This window comes from Python bivittatus, unplaced genomic scaffold (assembly GCF_059951505.1).
Source record: "Python bivittatus isolate LINGU-HERP-01145 unplaced genomic scaffold, Pbiv_v1 ctg000080_np1212, whole genome shotgun sequence".
Classification (NCBI taxonomy): Eukaryota; Metazoa; Chordata; class Lepidosauria; order Squamata; family Pythonidae; genus Python; species Python bivittatus.
The window spans coordinates 35993733-36012748 of NW_028277035.1; the positions used below are offsets into that span (position 1 = coordinate 35993733).

The 19016-nt window shown below is 38.2% G+C and overlaps 1 protein-coding gene across 3 annotated transcripts in view; it reads right to left on the reverse strand.

Moving 5' to 3' along the window:
- Nucleotides 1–19016, reverse strand: part of FLT4 (fms related receptor tyrosine kinase 4) — a 117753-nt gene that overhangs the window by 59712 nt on the left and 39025 nt on the right. For all 3 annotated transcript variants that reach the window (XM_088133844.1, XM_088133842.1, XM_088133843.1), the window contains exons 3-7: nt 15871–16142; nt 5479–5591; nt 3958–4120; nt 2651–2790; nt 293–464 (exon numbers count right to left, since the gene is read on the reverse strand). In XM_088133844.1, coding sequence (XP_087989970.1) covers nt 293–464; nt 2651–2790; nt 3958–4120; nt 5479–5591; nt 15871–16142 — 860 coding nt within the window. The remainder of the gene's footprint in view (nt 1–292; nt 465–2650; nt 2791–3957; nt 4121–5478; nt 5592–15870; nt 16143–19016) is intronic.

The window sequence follows — 19016 nt, forward strand, 5'->3', positions numbered from 1 at the left end:
TCCTTTACTCAGCTATTAAAAACAAAACAAACAAAAAACAAAACAGCAGTCCTGTACTGATGTATTAATGGTAGGGTTATCTCATTTAATCTTACATGGAGAACAACATATATAGTGACATACTACCTCAATTCATTCCCAGAGCCACATTTTTCATTTTTATCTAGCCAGAGCATTAGATACTTTTTCAGAGATTAACTATCCTGCTGGGAATTATAGTCCCAACACACTGTTTTCTACTGTGCTAACAAGAACCTAAAAGGTTTTCTTAGCCTGAGTTAATGGTTTTTACCATGCACGATGACATCTATGCTCTCCTTCAAGTTCTGCTCCCCACTGCTAGCCTTGCATGTGTATTTTCCCAGGTCTTGTTGGCTCACATTTTGGATGATCAAGATGCTGGAGAGTTCAGTATGTGTCTGCTGGGACCGCCTCTCAGGCAGTTCTGTGACTTTCCGGTTCATCTGCCAAAAGAGATAGAGGGAAAGAGAAAAAGAGATGATATCAGGAGAAATGAAATTCAGAGGCACAGAAACGATCTTTCTCTTTACAAGATAGACTATATATCTCAACCAAAGGCTTCACTCTCAATGTCATGATAAACCTAAACTCATTAAGCCAGTTTAGACTATAGCTGGAAACTCATATGAATATTACTGTATACACAATACTTTTTCCCAGGATGTCAAAGAAATGGCTTGAAAGCTTTGTCTTGATATGTTAACATTCTGTGTGGTGAGTTTTTAAAAAGTATTCTTTTAATCAAGTGAGAAATTGCCCAACAGTGAATATATGAAATCCTAGCACCTATTCTGTAAACACCCTATATAACGAGAACTCAAGAGGAAATAGGAGGAATATATATATAAAAAAACCAAACAAACAGATATTTGGAAGGATGAGTCAAAGGTCAGCCAAGGTACCCAAAGTAACTTGGAAGAGGTGCTCTACATCTCTTTTCTCCTATTCAGTCACCTTCTCCTGCTGCCTCCAAAGAGCTTGTATACAGGAACACCTACCTCCCACCCCCTCACCCCTGGGAGCCATTTCATGGCAAGTCTAACCATATTCCAAGTATTGGCTCTTGCTCAAAGTCATTATCTCAGCAGAAATCACAATGAACACATTAACAATGTGGACAGCACTCATGGCTTTAGTGAAATGAGTTCTAGTGTCTAGTGATGCTCTTGGCCTGACCAATAAGACACTTAGCCTGTCCTCAATTGGGTCTGCACTTCACTGTATGTACTGAAACATTGTACACCAGCAGGATTCCCACTGAAAATAGTGGAAGTAGAGAATGCAGTTTAAGAACTCCCCAAAAAATTTAAATAACCAAGCTATTGTTATTGTTCTTGGCTATTTAAAAACAGCAGCATCAGAAGCTAAAATAATATAGTTGGATAGTTGCACTTGGAGATGAAGCTGTAGCCTGTCTGGAAAAGGATTGCCCTCCTCCTGAAAAAGCAGGTTCACCCACTGGGAGCTACTGGATCTTTAGCTGTCAGTGGATTTGCAGGTGGTGGCTGTGGCGATGAGCATGTTTGACAACAGTTATCCAAGCCTTGATTACTGCATCAATTCTATGTGGGGCTACCCTTAAAGAGATCTGGGAGTAGAAATTGGTGCAAAATGAAGCAACTAAACTGTTACAAGGATGGATCTTAAAGTTTGTACTGAAAATTTTGCCCCAGTCCCATCTTAACTAAGCACTCTTTGAACTGCTGGGTACCAATCCTCACTCTCTAATACAATGACACCAGTTTTGCTTGCAGAAAGCACATAAGCATCTCTCTCCATGGCTTGCAATACAAGTAGAACATCACTTATTAGTTAAATAAGCAATCAGGTGTCATCCTTTCATGATGCCAAAGACATTCCTGAAATGGTAACTTCACTCTGCCTAATGGTAAGGTTAACCCTACTCAACTGCTATTATAAACTTCCTTCTCAACAACTGTTAAAGTGTTTCAGTGTATGTGTCCAAAAGAAAATATTGGCAAGTACAATTGATAAGTAACTCTTGGGCAAATAATTTTTTCTCAGAGTAAGATTCTAATCTGAATAAAGGGAAACTATAATGATGGATATATCAGAGATATTGCTCTATCTGTCTGTCTGTCTATCGTATTTATATAGCCGCCTATCTCACACAAGGTGACTTTATACTTTTTTCCTCCAGGGAGTAAATGAAGCAGAGGGAGATGACAGCCAACATGGATGGTGCTGCAGAGCACTCCAGATAGGATGATAACTAAACAGTAAAGCATGACTATAATGAAGCCCAAGCTCAGATACTTTGGCCACCTAATGCAAAGAGAGGACTCTTTGGAAAAGACCCTGATGCTGGGAAAGATTGAAGGCAAAAGGAGAAGGGGACGGCAGAGGATGAGATGGTTAGATAGCATCACTGAAGCAACAAGCATGAAACTGAGCAAACTCCGGGAAGCAGTGAAGGACAGGAAGGCCTGGCGCGATATGGTTCATGGGGTCACAAAGAGTCGGACATGACTTAACGACTGAACAACAACAACAACAAAGCATGATTTTGTGGCTTCCCCTTCTACTCTATAAATTGGTAACAAAAATGAGCTAGAACGTATTAACTATAGAGGCTAAAAGAAGAAGAAAAGCAAATGTTAATTTGTACCTGTTTTGCAGGATAATCCCACTGGAAATCAACTCCTGAATTAAATTCAGCCCATACCGTGCAGTTGATAACGAGTTTTTCTCCCACCAGTAGCTCCATGGCCTTCCTTGGAAACAACTGAATGTCATACAGCTCATTCCCTGGTAGAAAATGTAGTAGGAAAAAAGAACTATTTAAAACAAATATAGTTCAACTTTTCCTTGGGAAACAGAATTCTTGTGTTAAGTGACTAAAATGGTAATAAGGTAAAATCACACATTGCAGATTCACTGGCTTTCTATGCCCACTTCCTTACATTTGGTAAGTTCTTTGCCATTGGATTGTATTCTCATGCAGTTCTTGGACTGAATGGTTCAACTCTTGCCTAAAAACAATAATCTCTTTCATATATAATAATCCTTATCTAACAGTTGTCCAAAAGTTGTAGTGGCCAAAAACAGAGAGCAAATGCATTTTGGATGAGGAATATGCCTTGTAAGGTATGTATTCAAATAAATATTTATAAAATTTTATTTACACCAAGATTTTTCTTATTTCCCTTCACTTTTAATGCTATTTTACCTTTTTCTAATTAATTCTGCAATAATTTCTGTCAGCATCAATTGTTTACTCCTCAACATGTGCATGCCATTTTAGTGTTAATATATAAGCTATTATAATAATACAACTGTACTATTGTAGTAATATGCAAAAGTTAAAAAGATGTGCCACTATGAAAAAGTGATAGATTAATGATTGGAATGCGCTGAGATGTTTATTAGGAAGAGCATATATTGAAAATGAAGAGGAAGAGAGAGAGAGAAAGAGACTGAAAACTACAAATGCTTAGGTGAGAAATAGGAAAAGAAAACAAATAGCTAGGAGAAGGTGTGGTGTGAAGTTATATCGCCATTAGCTCCTTAAACAACATTCTGGGATAGAGAGATATGGAGAAGTTATAGAGATATGGTGAGATTAGAGAGTGAAGGTGACAGTCCCTATGTTCACAAGCATGTACTTCATCACTGGGCACTGTTGCTCCAATTTTTACCAGATGGGAACAGATATATTCGGAGTTCTTCATGCTTCTTCATGCTTCTTCAGCATGAGAGTACTGTCTCTGCCCCAGAGGTTCTGATGATTAGGTTCTGGACTGGGATTAGGATTCATGCCTGATGTTCCTCCTCTGAATCTATGACCTGGCCATTGCTTAAGCCAGGGTTATAACAACATGACTTTATAACTGAAGAACTTCTTTAAGGCACTTTATTAGCTGTAATATTATATAACAGTTGCATAGCTGCAGACTAAACAGTTCCAAAACTCACCTGCAATGTGGACAATGAAGAAACCAGATTTGAAGGGCTTCTTATCAATGAGAGTTTCACACTGAACAAACCAGGAGTCCTTGATCAGTAGAGTGGGGACCAGCATTCCTCTTTTGTTATCCCAGAGAATGTTCTTCCCATCGGGATAGATGACAGAAGTTGTCTAGAAATAATATTTTGGGAACTCTCTTTAGAAATGCAGGGACAGTTTCCACAATTGCGTCACCCAATGGCTTCTGCAGCCAGTTCCTGCTTTAGGTTTTGTATTGTTGACAAAATAAAGCGTCATTTACGGTTTTGCTTGTTCTTTGTTTTACCATCACCCGTCCCACTGGATCACACAGAGAGGGCATGCTCTGGACCCCCTTGGTAAAAGAACTCCAACTAGCAGGGTCCAGAAGGTGGGCCTTCTCTGCTGTAGCCCCCACCCTTTGGAATATCTTGCCCCCAGAGGTGAGATTGGCCCCCTCACTCTTGGCCTTCCGGAGGGATTTGAAGACCTGGCTCTGCCATCTGGCCTGGGGTGGGGAGGGAAGACATCAAGTGTGGGGTTGGCTAGCCCCTTAGAGACCTGGTGTTTGCTGCTCTGAACCATTGGCCTCCTGGACTCTTTCCTTCTTTTTTAGTAATTGTGTGTATAGGTTTTTAATTGTATATCTATTTATTGTTATTAATGACTTGTGAGCTGCCCAGAGTCCCCCACTGGGGCAAGATGGGCAGGGATAAATTTGATAAATAAATAAATAAAATCATGTCCACAGACACCTTTTGTGAATCCTATCTACAATAACCTTAATGAAGCATTTATTAAGCAATTATCATCCCAATGTACTGGGATGGCTTTTATTAGAGAACAAAGCCAATTTTAACAAAACAGGGAAAATGAAATATTTAGTGTGATCTAAATATTATCAGCAGATAACAGCAATTCCTGAGCAGGATAGTAAAGATGAAAGCACTACATGGCTCGTGAATTCATATCCTTGGCTTCATGCAGGCTATCATTTAATATATTTGCCAATGAAAATAATTGGCTACTTCTCTCTGTTTAGAGATATTGTGCAGCTGAGAGCAAACCTGAATTTACCTCTGTATCACATTTGAAATGGCTCTTATAACCTACTCAAAAACATTGCAATTTCCAAAACCTGTCCTTTTTGTGTTGCTGCGTCAGGCACTCTAGCCCTGGAAAAGACAATACCAATGAAATATTTTCTTTGCCTCCACAAATTTCTTCTCTTTTACTAGAACCCTCTGTGTTGTGGTAATATGTTTCTCCAGAAAGATCATTAACATGGTAACATAATCCACAGAAAATCCAAAGACAGCAAGACCAAAACAAAAGGAAAAACAGAGTTTGTGGGGAAATGTCTCTACGAATTTTCAAAGGTCATAGCTTTAGTGGATTTGCTTTTTTTCTTTCTCTCTATTTGTCTCCTGGAGTATTTTTTTCCAGCCTTCATGCTGGAAGGCCTGCCAGTAAGGCAGCATCCTGAACCTTTCTGCAAAAAGATTGCTTACCAACAGCAAAGTGATGTTAAGATCTGGAATGGATACCAGGCACGGGACACAGATATTTTCCTTCTTGTAGATAAGAAGAGTCTCCGGTTTATTAATGAATGGCTGTTCAAAATCTGAGAAGGAAAGAAGTGGAGAAAATGCAGAGGGTGGGGGTGAAATGGCAGCAAAAAACAAAGAAAATGTGATGAGTTTCTATAATCTGTTTTGGTTTGTTAGCTAACTGCTATAAGGAGTGATACCAAACTTGGAAAAAATATAAGAAGGTAAATGCACAAGCACTTTTATAAATCATGAATCAAACTGTGGAATAAGAGTGTTCAGCTTTTATTCATATGTATATTTGTGTTAAGCTCAGTATCATTTTAAATTCTATGTCCACAAATACTGTACAGGGCTCAGGTTAGGTTATTTTGGGATCATACGTCTATTGTACTTTCTCACACTTCATAGCCAAAGCACACAAAAATCAAGTGAAGTGGTAAGAGATTTTTCTATACGCAACCCTGCTTGGACCCAAACTATTTTAGTTCATTTGGGTTATGCTAATGCTGACTGCTTCAATTAAAAACTCCAACCCCAACATTTATGGTATAAAATTTAAAATTATCAGATGGTGCTCACAAACATGGAATCTCATGTGTCACCATCTCACTGGAAGTTGATTCAAATTTACTTATAACTTGGATTATTTGTTTTGTTCTTATTTTGAATTAAATTGTGTCTTTTCTACTATTGCTCCTAGGTTAGCACAACTAAACCAAAATCACTCCCCCTGAGGTGAGGCTGGCCCCAACCCCGTTGGCCTTCCAGAAGGCCCTCAAAACATGGTTTTGCCAATGAGCTTGGGGATCTGATGACAGAGTGGGGCCTGTTAGATGGTTGTATGATAGTTAACCGGATGTACTCTTGTATGCTTTGCTGCCATTCTGTCCCTTTTCTTGTTTTTACCTTGTTTTTTAATTATTAATTTAAATTGTGGTTTTTAATGGTTTTGGGGTACTTTATTATGTACTCCACCCAGAGTCACTATGTAAGATGTGTGGCTATACAAATGTGATAAATAAACAAATAAATGGTAAAATCCCTACTGTACCCAGTTAAAACAACTGGATGCTAGAAAAAACAGGCTTTTCTGAATAAAAACCTTAACAATTAGAGTTTTGTTGATATCTGTATTATATACAAGGGTTGCAGACTAATTAATGATTCTTACTGCACAGAGATAGAAAAATACTTTGTAATTTCACATGTATGCAGATATAGCAAAAAAACAAACCAAACACCGGACAACTGAAAAAACTCACTCCACTGAGTTGCTCTCTGTAAAGCACCACACACATGGACAATACTATATAAATAAGCAGTTCATTCATATTTGACTTTAAACAGTCTCTTTTATAAAAAATAAATTATGGGACATATACTGGAGATTTAAAATTTATTTACTTAAAATGGCTACTCTTTCTGACAACTCACAACCTGACTATGTATATACACCTGCATATTCTTTCTAGATGGTGGCTGGCTTACAAGGAAATCTCTGTATTAAGAGATCCAAGCTTGCCTAGAGTAACTGTATTTTTATTTATGGTCATTGACCAGTCATATACAGCATACAAAGATACAACCAAAACAACCTTGAAAAATAAAAATAACACTATAATAAAAAATAAAATAGCAGAATCACTACAGGGAAAGAGAAAAATGGCACTCATCTGATAATATTATATAAATAAATTAATTTGGGTTATATGAGATTTCACCTCTGGCCCCTGGACCACAAATCAGGGTGTAATTTATTATTACTATAATAAACCTGCAGCAGCAGTATTATCAGCAAATTGAACGGTTTTAAAGCCAGATAAAATCCAAGTATGAACTCTCATAGCTGCTAAGCAAAATTTGGCTTTGGGATGTCTGGTGTTGGTCCGATAGTCTGATAGGAGTGCAAAACACACCTCAACTTTTCAGTCTGATTAGTCTTTTACAGGAAGCTCATATAATCCTATAGAAATTACAATACATTAAGATATGACTTGTGTCCCTTTTTGCAAGAGAGCTATAGGGAAAAATCATTCAGAATAGGGGATCTTATAATGTCCATCCTCAACAACAGTTCAGAGTCATTCATCAAGCCTGACTAGACAGACTTGCAAAGAAGAGGGTGAGCATACTTGGGAAAAAACTGGATTTTGGTTGTAATTATGGAATACTGGCCAAATGTGCCAAAACTGACCGGTATGGTCCTTACTGTTAACAGAAAATGTGCATGTGACATTGGTATAATTAAGGCTGATAACCTAGTCAACACCTTCTCTGTCCTACAAAAAGCATTATGCGAAAGCTTTCACTGACCAAAGCCATTATGGGAGGTGGAGGTCAATATCTATGATGTCTCCCTGATGATTATGGCTTATAGAAGATTACACATGGAATAATAATAATAATAATAATAATAATAATAATAATAATGATAATGATGATGATGATGATGATGATGGTGATGGTGATGATGCCTGAATTAAGGAATAAAATAAAGAAAAATGTTTTTGCAGTTTTTACAGAAACTGTGTTTCTGAAAAACTAACAAAACAAGGTTGTAACAGAGAATGGAATAAGCATGGTCTGATTTTTATACAGTTGATGAATGTATTCAGAGAAATAAAGCTGTAGATTTATGTATGAAAGTGCTAAAATGTATGTGAAAAAGTATGAATTGGAGACATCCTGGTTGCTGTTGTTGTGGGTGCCTATGAAAGTAGGAATTCACAGATAGATGATAGCGCATGTTAAACTCCAATGAATGGTGACAATGGAAGGACCAGAGATGACATCTGGGGAAAATTGTGCAAAATTCTGAATTAATGCTATCTAGGGAGGGGAAAATAATTGGTGGGGCTATGGTTTTCTCCTTGTAGTTCCTACCATAAGTCTATTAATATGTATGCATATTTTAGAATATAATTCTAAAAGTATGATTGATCTGATGGTTCATGATGAAAAACTGAGAATATTAGAGAAAGGGTATAAGGGGATGGGAAATTTGGAATGTGGGATTGATCATTATTTGGTAGTGTCAAAATTGGCTCTTGGAAAACTTAACTTCGAAGAAAAGGAAAGAAGTGAAAGAAAGGAACTAAAGAAAAAGGAGAATGACTGAAAGAAGAGAAAGTATGGGAAAATATTACTAGATATTCTTCTACAGAATGAATTAAGTTTGGATGTTAGGGAAGACAATGTGAAACAAGTTTGGAACAGACTGAAAAGAAATATGATGCAAGGAGCTACAAAATTGTGTGGAATTATGTAATAGGAGGTATGAAAAAGGATGCTTGGTTGAATGATGCAGTGAAAGAAGCTGTGGATGAGAAAAATGCATCTCAGTTTTCTAAAAATGCAGATGAGTGAAATATATTTTATCATGTGCACCCACAGAAAAGATAATTTCAAAGAATTTAATGAAAGATGCGAAGAATGATTTAACATTAAAAGAGGCAGAGAAAATACAGAGCAATTTTAATGGAAATTTAAAAATTGGGAGTAGACAGAAAGGACTAAACAAGGAGACTTCAACAGATTGAATTAAAAATAAAAGTGATGAAATGATTATAGATAAAACTAAAATAAGGGAATGCAGAAAGATGGGAATGATAATGAAAATGGAATTGGAACACATGCTGTAAATGTTAGTATCCAAGAGTAAATGTTGAAAAGGAAGTAATAAATGCTGTGAGAAAATTGAAATATATTTAATGTGAAGGATTAGGAAGCCATACATAGAAGATGTTCTCCATCTAACAATGTCCAGGAATCTGATGAAACAACAATATGAATGTAGGTTAGCTTAATGACTTTTGTTACCCCAAGCTAGATCAAAGTGAAAAATACACACTGGCTCAGTTTGTCTTTCCTGGTTCTATTATGAAATTCATGACAGGATCATAACATGATGCTGGTTTTTTTGTTGCCACCTAAGTGAAAATGAAAAGAGGTCATTGTCCATTAACTTATCAATGACCTTGTCTAATCTGCCTAATACTATATTCGTAATCAAATATTTTATATTTGGTTAGCAAATACTGCCACAAAGCAATATACCAGTAAAATGGATGCAGGCAAGAAATCAGGTGTGAAGAAATTATGCAAACTTAGGAAGATATCCAATGTTTTAAAAAAAGAGAAAGAAATTTAAACATCTCACTTCCCCAGAAAAAAAAGCTGCTTACATATTTATTACATTTATACTTTGCTCTTCAAAGAAGCTCAGATCATAATTCATAATTCTTTCCTCCCATTTTTACAATTATAAGAATCCTACATGGTATATTACTGTTGGAAGACCTGAAAGACCAGGTTAGGAACAGTTTGTCATGGAGAAAATCTGTCTAAGTGATCACTAAGAGTTGGCACTGGCTTGATGGCACATAATCAATCCTCAATCAACATGATCCATTTGGCAAGCAACAGCAACACTTCCATACAGCTTGTTTTCCCTTTCCCAGACCTTCGCAAATGTGCTACCTTCTAAGTGTCCTTCCTTCCTTCCTTCCTTCCTTCCTTCCTTCCTTCCTTCCTTCCTTCCTTCCTTCCTTCCTGCCTGCCTGCCTGCCTGCCTGCCTGCCTGCCTGCCTGCCTGCCTGCCTTCCTTCCTTCCTTCCTTCCTTCCTTCCTTCCTTCCTTCCTCAAATTTATATGGCCGCCCATCTCACAAAAAGTGACTCTGGGCAGCAAACAACAGCCCAATAAAACAATAAATATATAAACAACAATCGTTACATAAAACTCTTATACAGTAATTATTAAAAACATTAAAAACTGTAAAAACAGAACTGAAACAGAAAAGGGAAATAATAGGCAAAGGGATGTTAATAATAGAGCCACTTCATTACTTTGCTGCTGAATCAACTCCCTTAAGCAAACAAAAATAAAAGCACTGCAGCTAGTGCTTCTCTCCCCACCCGGCTCCTCCTCCTCCCTTCCTTACTCCGATTTTCACTGTGGGAGGAAAAGACCTGGCCACTGTTGGAAACTGACAAAGCCCACCTCTGAAAGACTGGGAGGGAGAGGATGGTAATGCCAAAGACCAACGGAGCCTTGACTTCAGAATGGGCGGGTGGAATTCTGAACAGTAATTCTGAGGCAGAATAAGGCAAGCAGGTCTGCCAAAAGGAACCTGTCTGCTCCTTGGTTCTAGAGAAAACAGTGCAGAACTATCTTCACATTTCCTCTGGAGTAGCCCTGGACTAGAAATTAATTGGCTTAGGTAGCAAAACCTTCATAAGCCTCAGAGAATTGTGGGGAATGTAGGGATGGAGTGCCAATACTAGATCAGCAGGAGAGGCCTAAAGAAATCAGTCCAAGGCCACCTTTATCCTAAATCAACTTCAAACTGCTCTGGAATATTCATCCTTACAATTCTTCTCCAGAAGCTCATTATATCTCTAAGTCCCCAGCTTACTCTCTGATTACACTGACAAAGAGCAAAACAGATCTACAGGCTAAGAAAATAAATCTACTTCATCATCCTACAATTGTACAAGGTCAGTTTAAAGCATTTTTCCCCCCCGTAGGCAATGCTGCACATCAGCTTCTTTGTTGCTAAATGCTCCTGACTAGAGGTTTTAGATTTTATTCCATCTCTGTGTTTTTATATAAATATTCCTCCAGGATGTATGTGAAGAGCAGCCACAGATGTTCATAGCAAAGACCAAGGGCAGATTAGATTAAGAGAGAACTAACATTTGTGACGGGAAATTCCTGCCAAACATCTAATGCCTCTGGCTATTGTTATTTTGAGTTGGTTATCGGAGAATGATTTATTTTAACATACCAGCAACAGTTGCTCAGTTGGCAAACCACAGGGGCTCAGCATTAATTGGCCATATTAAATTTAGATTGGATTCGAAATACCCTAAATCCATGATCTGCCCTAATACCCACACCATTCAACAGCAATCGCATTCTCCCTTTAAAAAGTGAGCTCTTGTTTTCTAAACATCGAGTTATCTCCACCCAATGGAAGTGCAAGATGTTGGTAAATGAGACATGTGAAAGGGATCCCAGGATGTGCTTAAGGCTATGAGATTCCATCCTGTGCATGAGAAACAGCAGTGGTTAAGACTACTAATGCCCAGAATGCTTTGGTATGGTTCTGAATTTGGGGGTTCCGATTTTTAATTGTCTCTGAGGGTACCGCTGGCAGTTTATGGTGTGGGTTCCAAAATTAAAATATTTTTCAAAGCAATGGCCCAAAGCCTTCAAGACTGCCAATTTTTGTGAGATTATGTCATTCTAATCAAAAATATCTCATGAGGTTTTTGTCATTCTCACTCAAAATCTCAGGATTTTGGCATTCTTGCATGAAATCTCATGTGATTTAGCAATCTTGTGATACTTGGTAACTGTGAAAGTTTTATTGCATTTTGGGATCCTGTGGATGCTATGGGGAGTATCAGTGCATTATGATGCCTCTGGTCACCGTGTTTCAAACTTCTAGCTTACGTGGAAGCCCATCAGTTGTTTTTGTTAATGATGTAGTGGTCTGCAAAAAGGAAAAAGTTAGGAACCACCAGTGTACAGCAATGGGAACATTTCCATTTACTTTGTTCCAATGATGCTCAGTTATTCCTTGAAAGATTTGCTTCTTATATTAATAAAATTGTTCTTCTGCTGAGTCCCGTAGCACCGATAGTAAACATGCTGGTTGGCCTGAGCAGCATGAGAATCAGTCATATGTATGTGTGACTCCAAACATGTTTGTATCACATAATATTTGGCCTTGACAAAGCTCCGGGGTGGCAACTCCAAGCCCCCCCCCGATATATAGGGTGGCAGTGCTGTACAATAACAAACACATATATGTGAATGATCAGTGATATGACCACATGTTAGCTAGGTCCACATGAATGTGTCATGAATGTACATGTTTCATCACTTAGATATTCCAAATTGCACCAAGACATTTTTCTCCTCTAGACACAAGAGTAAAGAGGCATATGGAAAGTTAGAGGAGGAGGATTTCAAAGGCAGAAGTGGCAGGCAGAAAAATCTTCCCTTTTTCTTTGTGAAATAACCCTTAACTCTAAGGCTGACTTGTGTTACAAAACAAAATCAGCATCTGAGCTCTATTACATAACAGTAATTGGTGATGAACTAGACTACATGGGTTACAAGAAACACGGAGAAGTAAATACACAAGTCATCACACTCGTCTGTATTATTAACAGGGAACTCCTGCTAGGGAGACACAGAGCCTTCAGATGCATACAGAGCTTGTACAGGTTTCTGTAACTACATTACACATGAAATATACTGTATCTGCTTGTTGATGCTTATCAATGCTACTTTTCTAGATCTGAGAATGGAGAACCATCCTAAATTATGTAACATACCATCTCAGTTGCATGCAAGGAGTACTCAGGTTAGCAAAGGATATGAAAAGAAATTCATTGAGGTGGAAAGCCTTTGGCAGACACTTTCTTAAGTTTAAGTAACCATGTTTGTATTTTTCATCATTAAGTCGTCACTTCTTATCATTGTATATATTCATCTTATTGGTTTATTTTTCTGATCCTTTCCAACATGGGCTGACTATTTGAGCAGAAACTCACAGAGAAGGATCTGCAACAAACATGGTCTTTTTACTTAGATTCAAAAGTTCAAGTGAATAGATTTTTTTGGTATTTTAGAATTATATTACATTTTTTACTCCATCTGAATATGAAAACTGGTAGCTTGCATTATTTAACCATGTTTGATCAAACTACTGTAATATCAAATAAGAACAAAAGAATTGAGTTGTTTTTTCATATCAAATAAACCATGTGTTTAAGAGAACAATTATAAAAAAGTTGAGGTACTAAATACAGGTATGATGTTTTTCCACTAACCCTACTAGTATGTACTATATTAGCAAGAGAGCTATTACAAGATTTCACACATTTCAGATAGAGGCCTCGATCTGAGCTGTAGTGCACAATCTTTCCTAATTTAAACTTAGATTCTGTTTGAATGATACCTAGTTCACTGGGCATGTTAGCACCTTTAAACATGGATAGAATTGCAACATTCTGGAGATTGTGGGAGATCTATCATAAATAATAATAATAATAATAATAATTATTATTATTATTATTATTATTATTATTATTAAAAGCAATGTGTGATGGGGGGGGAGAATCTTTCCTGAACACTATTTCTAGCAATGTATTTTTTCATCTCTGTTTCCATTTTAATCAAAACAACTTAAACATTTTACCCTCTGTCCCAAACAATTCGTTTAATTTAGCAGCCAGTAAGCTGGGCTACTACTGTATTTCTAGGGTATCATGGAACTGAAAGCTCCTGAATTCCAGTACAACAGAAACATCCACCCCAGGCACCAATGTAATTCAATCCCCCAGACAGACTACCACACAAGAGGATGGATTTTGCTTTGTTTTTAAAGCCTTGCCCTCCCTCTTTACTTCCCCAGATTTAACTAGTTGTATGCAGATGACAGAGGAAAATGGCACATATAAAGATAAATAGTTGGAATGCCCAGAAGAAGACCACAGTTCTGTGCAGGTGCTGTAAGGAAAGGAAAACTGTGTCTTCTTGCAACCTGGGATTGTGGGTAGCAGCGCAGCTTCCTTCCAATACTACTTACAGATATTTCGAAAACATAGATATAAATGACAGCTTTGGTCTCTTTGCAGTAATGACTCCCATGGTTTCTTTTGTGGAAGGTATAGTTAGGCAGAAAGTAGCCCACAGACGCAAATTACACGGTCAGCTAACAAACTATATGAGAGCCAATAATTTATTATCTGTTGCATTTTTAAATCATCCAGCAAGTGAAGTTCTCTGAGGAGCACACAATCAGACATGACAATTGGAACAGAAACCTAAAATGGCTATAGCATTCTGATTAAGTGGACTTGGGTCAGGGGAATGTTGTACTGTAGGGGGCTGCACTCCCTCAATTCCCCTTGGTCATTAGAGGCCTATGTGTGCTTCCACAAGCTTTGGCTGGTCATCCAGTTGTGACCATTTGTAGACAAAATTAGTTAAGTACTATGACTCCTGATTTGGTAACCTCCTCCTGAAGGAATCTAAGTGTGGTATAGTGGGTAGAATGTGGGTCTAGTAGCAGGGAGATTTACGTTTACATTCAACATGGAAACTCAGTGGGTGATTTGAGGTCAGTCAGCCCAACCTATCTCACGAGGGCTGGAGGGTGGAACAAAATGTATGCAACCTCAGTGCCTAAAGAAAAAGTGGGATCTAAATCTATGAAATAAAGTATTTTTCATTAAGCTTTCCTTGAAGACAATCTAAAAACTCTAATTAGTAGAAAATTTAGCTGCTAGAATTTTAACCCCTGTGCTTAACAATTCATATAATTCCAATATTAAAACAGCTGTACCAGATGTACATTTGTTTTCAAGCCCTTTCAGTATTTTTCATATCTCATAAGTATACATAAGGGTATCTCATAGGGCTACACACCATGTGCTTTCCTTATCATAAGTGCCTTTCTTATCAGACTTATGCTACATAATTACAAATTATTCCCTAGCTATGGAATGCCCTTCCTAAAGAGATATGCCTGGCTCCTAATTTACTTTTCTGAAAAAGAAACATTCAAGAGGTATTTTTTTCACCCGGGCATCTCGATTTATGTATATAAAATCTCAGTTGATCTTCATAACTGAAGTTTAATGGAAAAGTTAATTATTATTTTTTGTCATCACTATTGGATGTTAGTTTTATTATATTACATTAGCTTTTCAAATCATTTGTTATATATGTTGCACATTGCCCATGAACCTTGTTTGAATAAGGTTGTTATTACAACTGAATAAAATGAAAATATATGAATAGAGGAATCCAATGATCTGCCCTCACTGCATAATCAGGATGGAGATTCTGAGCCCTATGAGGATCTCGCTGAACACAACAGCCCTTACTTTCAAGTCCATATTCATATATTGGCTCTGGGGTTGTGCAAATACTATTGCTCCCTCTGATGTAGTACATGCAGCTGTTTTTTGTTTTAAAAAATACTTTCTATCTGCCTAGGTAACAGAGAAACAAGCTGGTTCAGGAATCTGGTGGCAATGTTTGATAGAGAATTTCAGGATAGAAGTATTCTGGTAAATTTTCCCATGGCAATTTCCATCTTGCATTGTTCAAAATGAAGCTGGTATCTCCTTTTCAAAAGGCAGGATCATCTCTTTTTTCTCTATAAAGATTTTAAGTCCAAGTGAGTTTTCCTTCATCAATCTACTTTTTAAATAGCGAGTTCCCATCACATTTTAAAAAGCTTTAATACAGCTTTTGGCCAAGGAATATATTCACGTAGGAATTTAATCTGTATGGCTTGGCTGGGCAGGGGATTTTCCCTCTTACCTCTCACAAACACATAGGTGCTGACCGCAGTGGTGCCTTCAATTTTGGCATTGATGTACTTGTAGTAACAGCGGTAGTAACCCGTGTCGTTAGCCTGAGTCCCAGTCAGTGTCAAGACTTTGCAATAGGGCTTTGCATCAGTGCCCTCACAATCTTCTTCCTTGACTGTTCGGATGCCGTTGACACTCACTACCGCTGAGTCACTCTCCTTTCCAGTTTGGACAGTGTCCTCTTGAATTCCAGGCCACAACCATTCCAAGGGATGTTGTCCTCTTTACCCAGACAAAAGAAGAAGAGAATCTGAGTCAGATGGATTACTATGTGTCTCTCTATGACAAGTCTTGTGTTCTAATATTCCCTCCCCTCCCATTCCTCCTGCCAGCAAAATAACATTGGAAAGTAACTGTAATAATGGCCTCTGTGCTTCTTACATTTTCGTGTTGCAAAGAGGGAAATAGAACTACAGTTCGCAGAGTATTCTGGAATGAAGGAATGACTAGTCCATCCCTTCAAGTCTCTGCAGGAAATTATGTATAGAGACTTTGCATGCCTGTTGGACCAAGCAGCAAAGAACTGAGGCAGACATAAGTGGTGGTAGTAAATGGGTCAGCAAAAGCTAGAGGTCTACCAAGATTTCGAGATTTGTTTTGCTAATGAGATCCCCCATGTGTCTTGCACTAGGTTTCAAAGCAATGTGATACTTTACTTTAGTTCGAGCACTGAGAGATTCTTCCCATCATTCTCTAAACTCTAGAGGAGCTTTCCCCTACCTAGTGCCCTTCAGGTGTTTCGAAGTATCAGCCTCAAAATTCTTAGCCAGCATGGTCAAAGTTATGTCAAACAATACACATGAAGGGCAGCAGATAGGGAGAACCAAACTTGCAAGACACTGCAGTGCTTTGCAGGCTTCTCCATAGTTCAGCACATATTACAAAGTATATAGGATCAGGCCTATCTCCCAGCTGCCAACTAGGATAAAAACTGTAATTACAATAATGATTCTTATTGCCAACGCTGTGTGTGATATCACAGGGGAGAGAGAGGGAGGGAGGGAAGGGGAGAGGGAGGGGGAGAGAGAGAGAGAGCCCAGTTAAAGCCTCCTTGCTCCAAAGGTACTGTTTATTTTGAATACTGACAATTTTTCAGTGCTTTACAAGCCAGAGTTGTCCCAGATTTTCATGCTTCTAATAATATTTGGTTGCTGTCTATCTCTGGGAAGTGGGGAGAGGAGATTGATCAAATTTCCTCTTCTCTGTAATCACAGCTACAAGCTGCCACCATTAGTCATATTATCAAATTATGGATACCAATAACTTGCACCTCTTTCTAAATATTTGCTGATTAGGCTGATACTTATCTGAGGTTGCATAAAATGAGGGCTGGTAGCTTCCGCTGTCAGTTTCCATAAGATAACTACATGGAGATTTAGTATCATCTATTTACTGAAAATGCTCAGAAGATACCGAAATATATTTTCTTAAATATCTTAACTCAGCTTTAGAATGCTTATGAAATTATCCTCATCTGAACTTCTCCAGATACTCTGAGGATCCAAGCCCTATTTACATAGTATCAGAATATTCTGATACCCTATTTTTCACAGTGCCAACCAGATGCCCATGGGAAGCTCACAAGAAGCGCATGCAGTTGCATACTGCACTATTTTAATTTAGCAAATTGCATAACCCCAGGCTGTATGGTTAATTTATGCATGTCATCCAAACATAGAAAACGTGTTAATCAAACAAACCATGGTTCAGTTAATGAAGGATAAAAATATCATGTAAGACCAGCTACTGAAAGGCTGTTTCCAGTTCTGGAGGCAGTCTATGCTGATCATGACTGTTGATAGACTACTTCTTCATAAGTCTTCCTTTAAAACAATTCAGGTTAGTGGCCATCATTGCATCTTATGCCAGAGAGCTCCATGGTAAGCCCACATGCAGTCACCAGAGTCATTGTCATAGCCCTTCAAGAATGGCAATTTTTAAACTAATTCATTCATTTCACTTCAGGGCCCGTAGGTTAAATCAGAGCCCAGAAAAGAATTCTGGGTAATTATACATGGCGTAGAGATTTTTTATGCTGTAGTATAATCAATGCTAATATTAATTTTTGAAATTCTGTTGTTTAAACTGGAAGGCAATACTAAAATGAAATGGGGAACATCAATGTGTAGAATTATGCTATGTACGTTTGCTCCTAATTCAGTAGTTATCATAGTTACAAACAGAGATGCTTCATGTTCCTGGGACTAAATTGCATGTATAAAGAAACCAAAACACCACAGTCCCTCAATTATTTGCAGAGGAACTGTGAGGGGGCATTTTAACACTAGTCACAACGGCAGCCAGAAATACAGGTGAAACTCGAAAAATTAGAATATCGTGCAAATGTTCATTTATGTCACTAAGGCAACTCAAAAGGTGAAACCAATATATGAGATAGACGCATTACATGCAAAGCGAGATATGTCAAGCCTTACTTTGGTATAATTGTGATGATTATGGTGTACAGCTTATGAAAACCCCAAATTCACAATCTCAGAAAATTAGAATATTACATGACATCAATAACACAAGGATTGGAAATAGAACAATATCGGACCTCTGCAAAGTATAAGTGTGCATATGTACTCAGTACTTGGTTTGGGCCCCTTTTGCAGCAATGACTGCTGCAATGCGGCGTGGCATGGATGCTATCAGCCTGTGGCACTGCTGAGATGTTATGAAAGACCAGGATGCTTCAATAGCGGCCTTCAGCTCCGCTGCATTGTTCGGTCTCATGTCCCTCATCTTTCTCTTGGCAATGCCCCATAGATTCTCTATGGGGTTCAGGTCAGGCGAGTTTGCTGGCCAATCAAGCACAGTAATCCCATGGTCATTGAACCAGGTTTTGGTACTTTTGGCAGTGGGGGCAGGTGCCAAGTCCTGCTGGAAAATGAAGTCAGCATCCCCATAAAACTTGTCTGTGGAAGGAAGCATGAAGTGCTCCAAAACCTCCTGGTAGACGGCTGTGTTGACCCTGGACTTAATGAAGCACAGTGGACCAACACCAGCAGATGACATGGCTCCCCAAATCAACACAGACTGTGGAAACTTCACACTGGACTTCAAGCATCGTGCATTGTGTGCCTCTCCATTCTT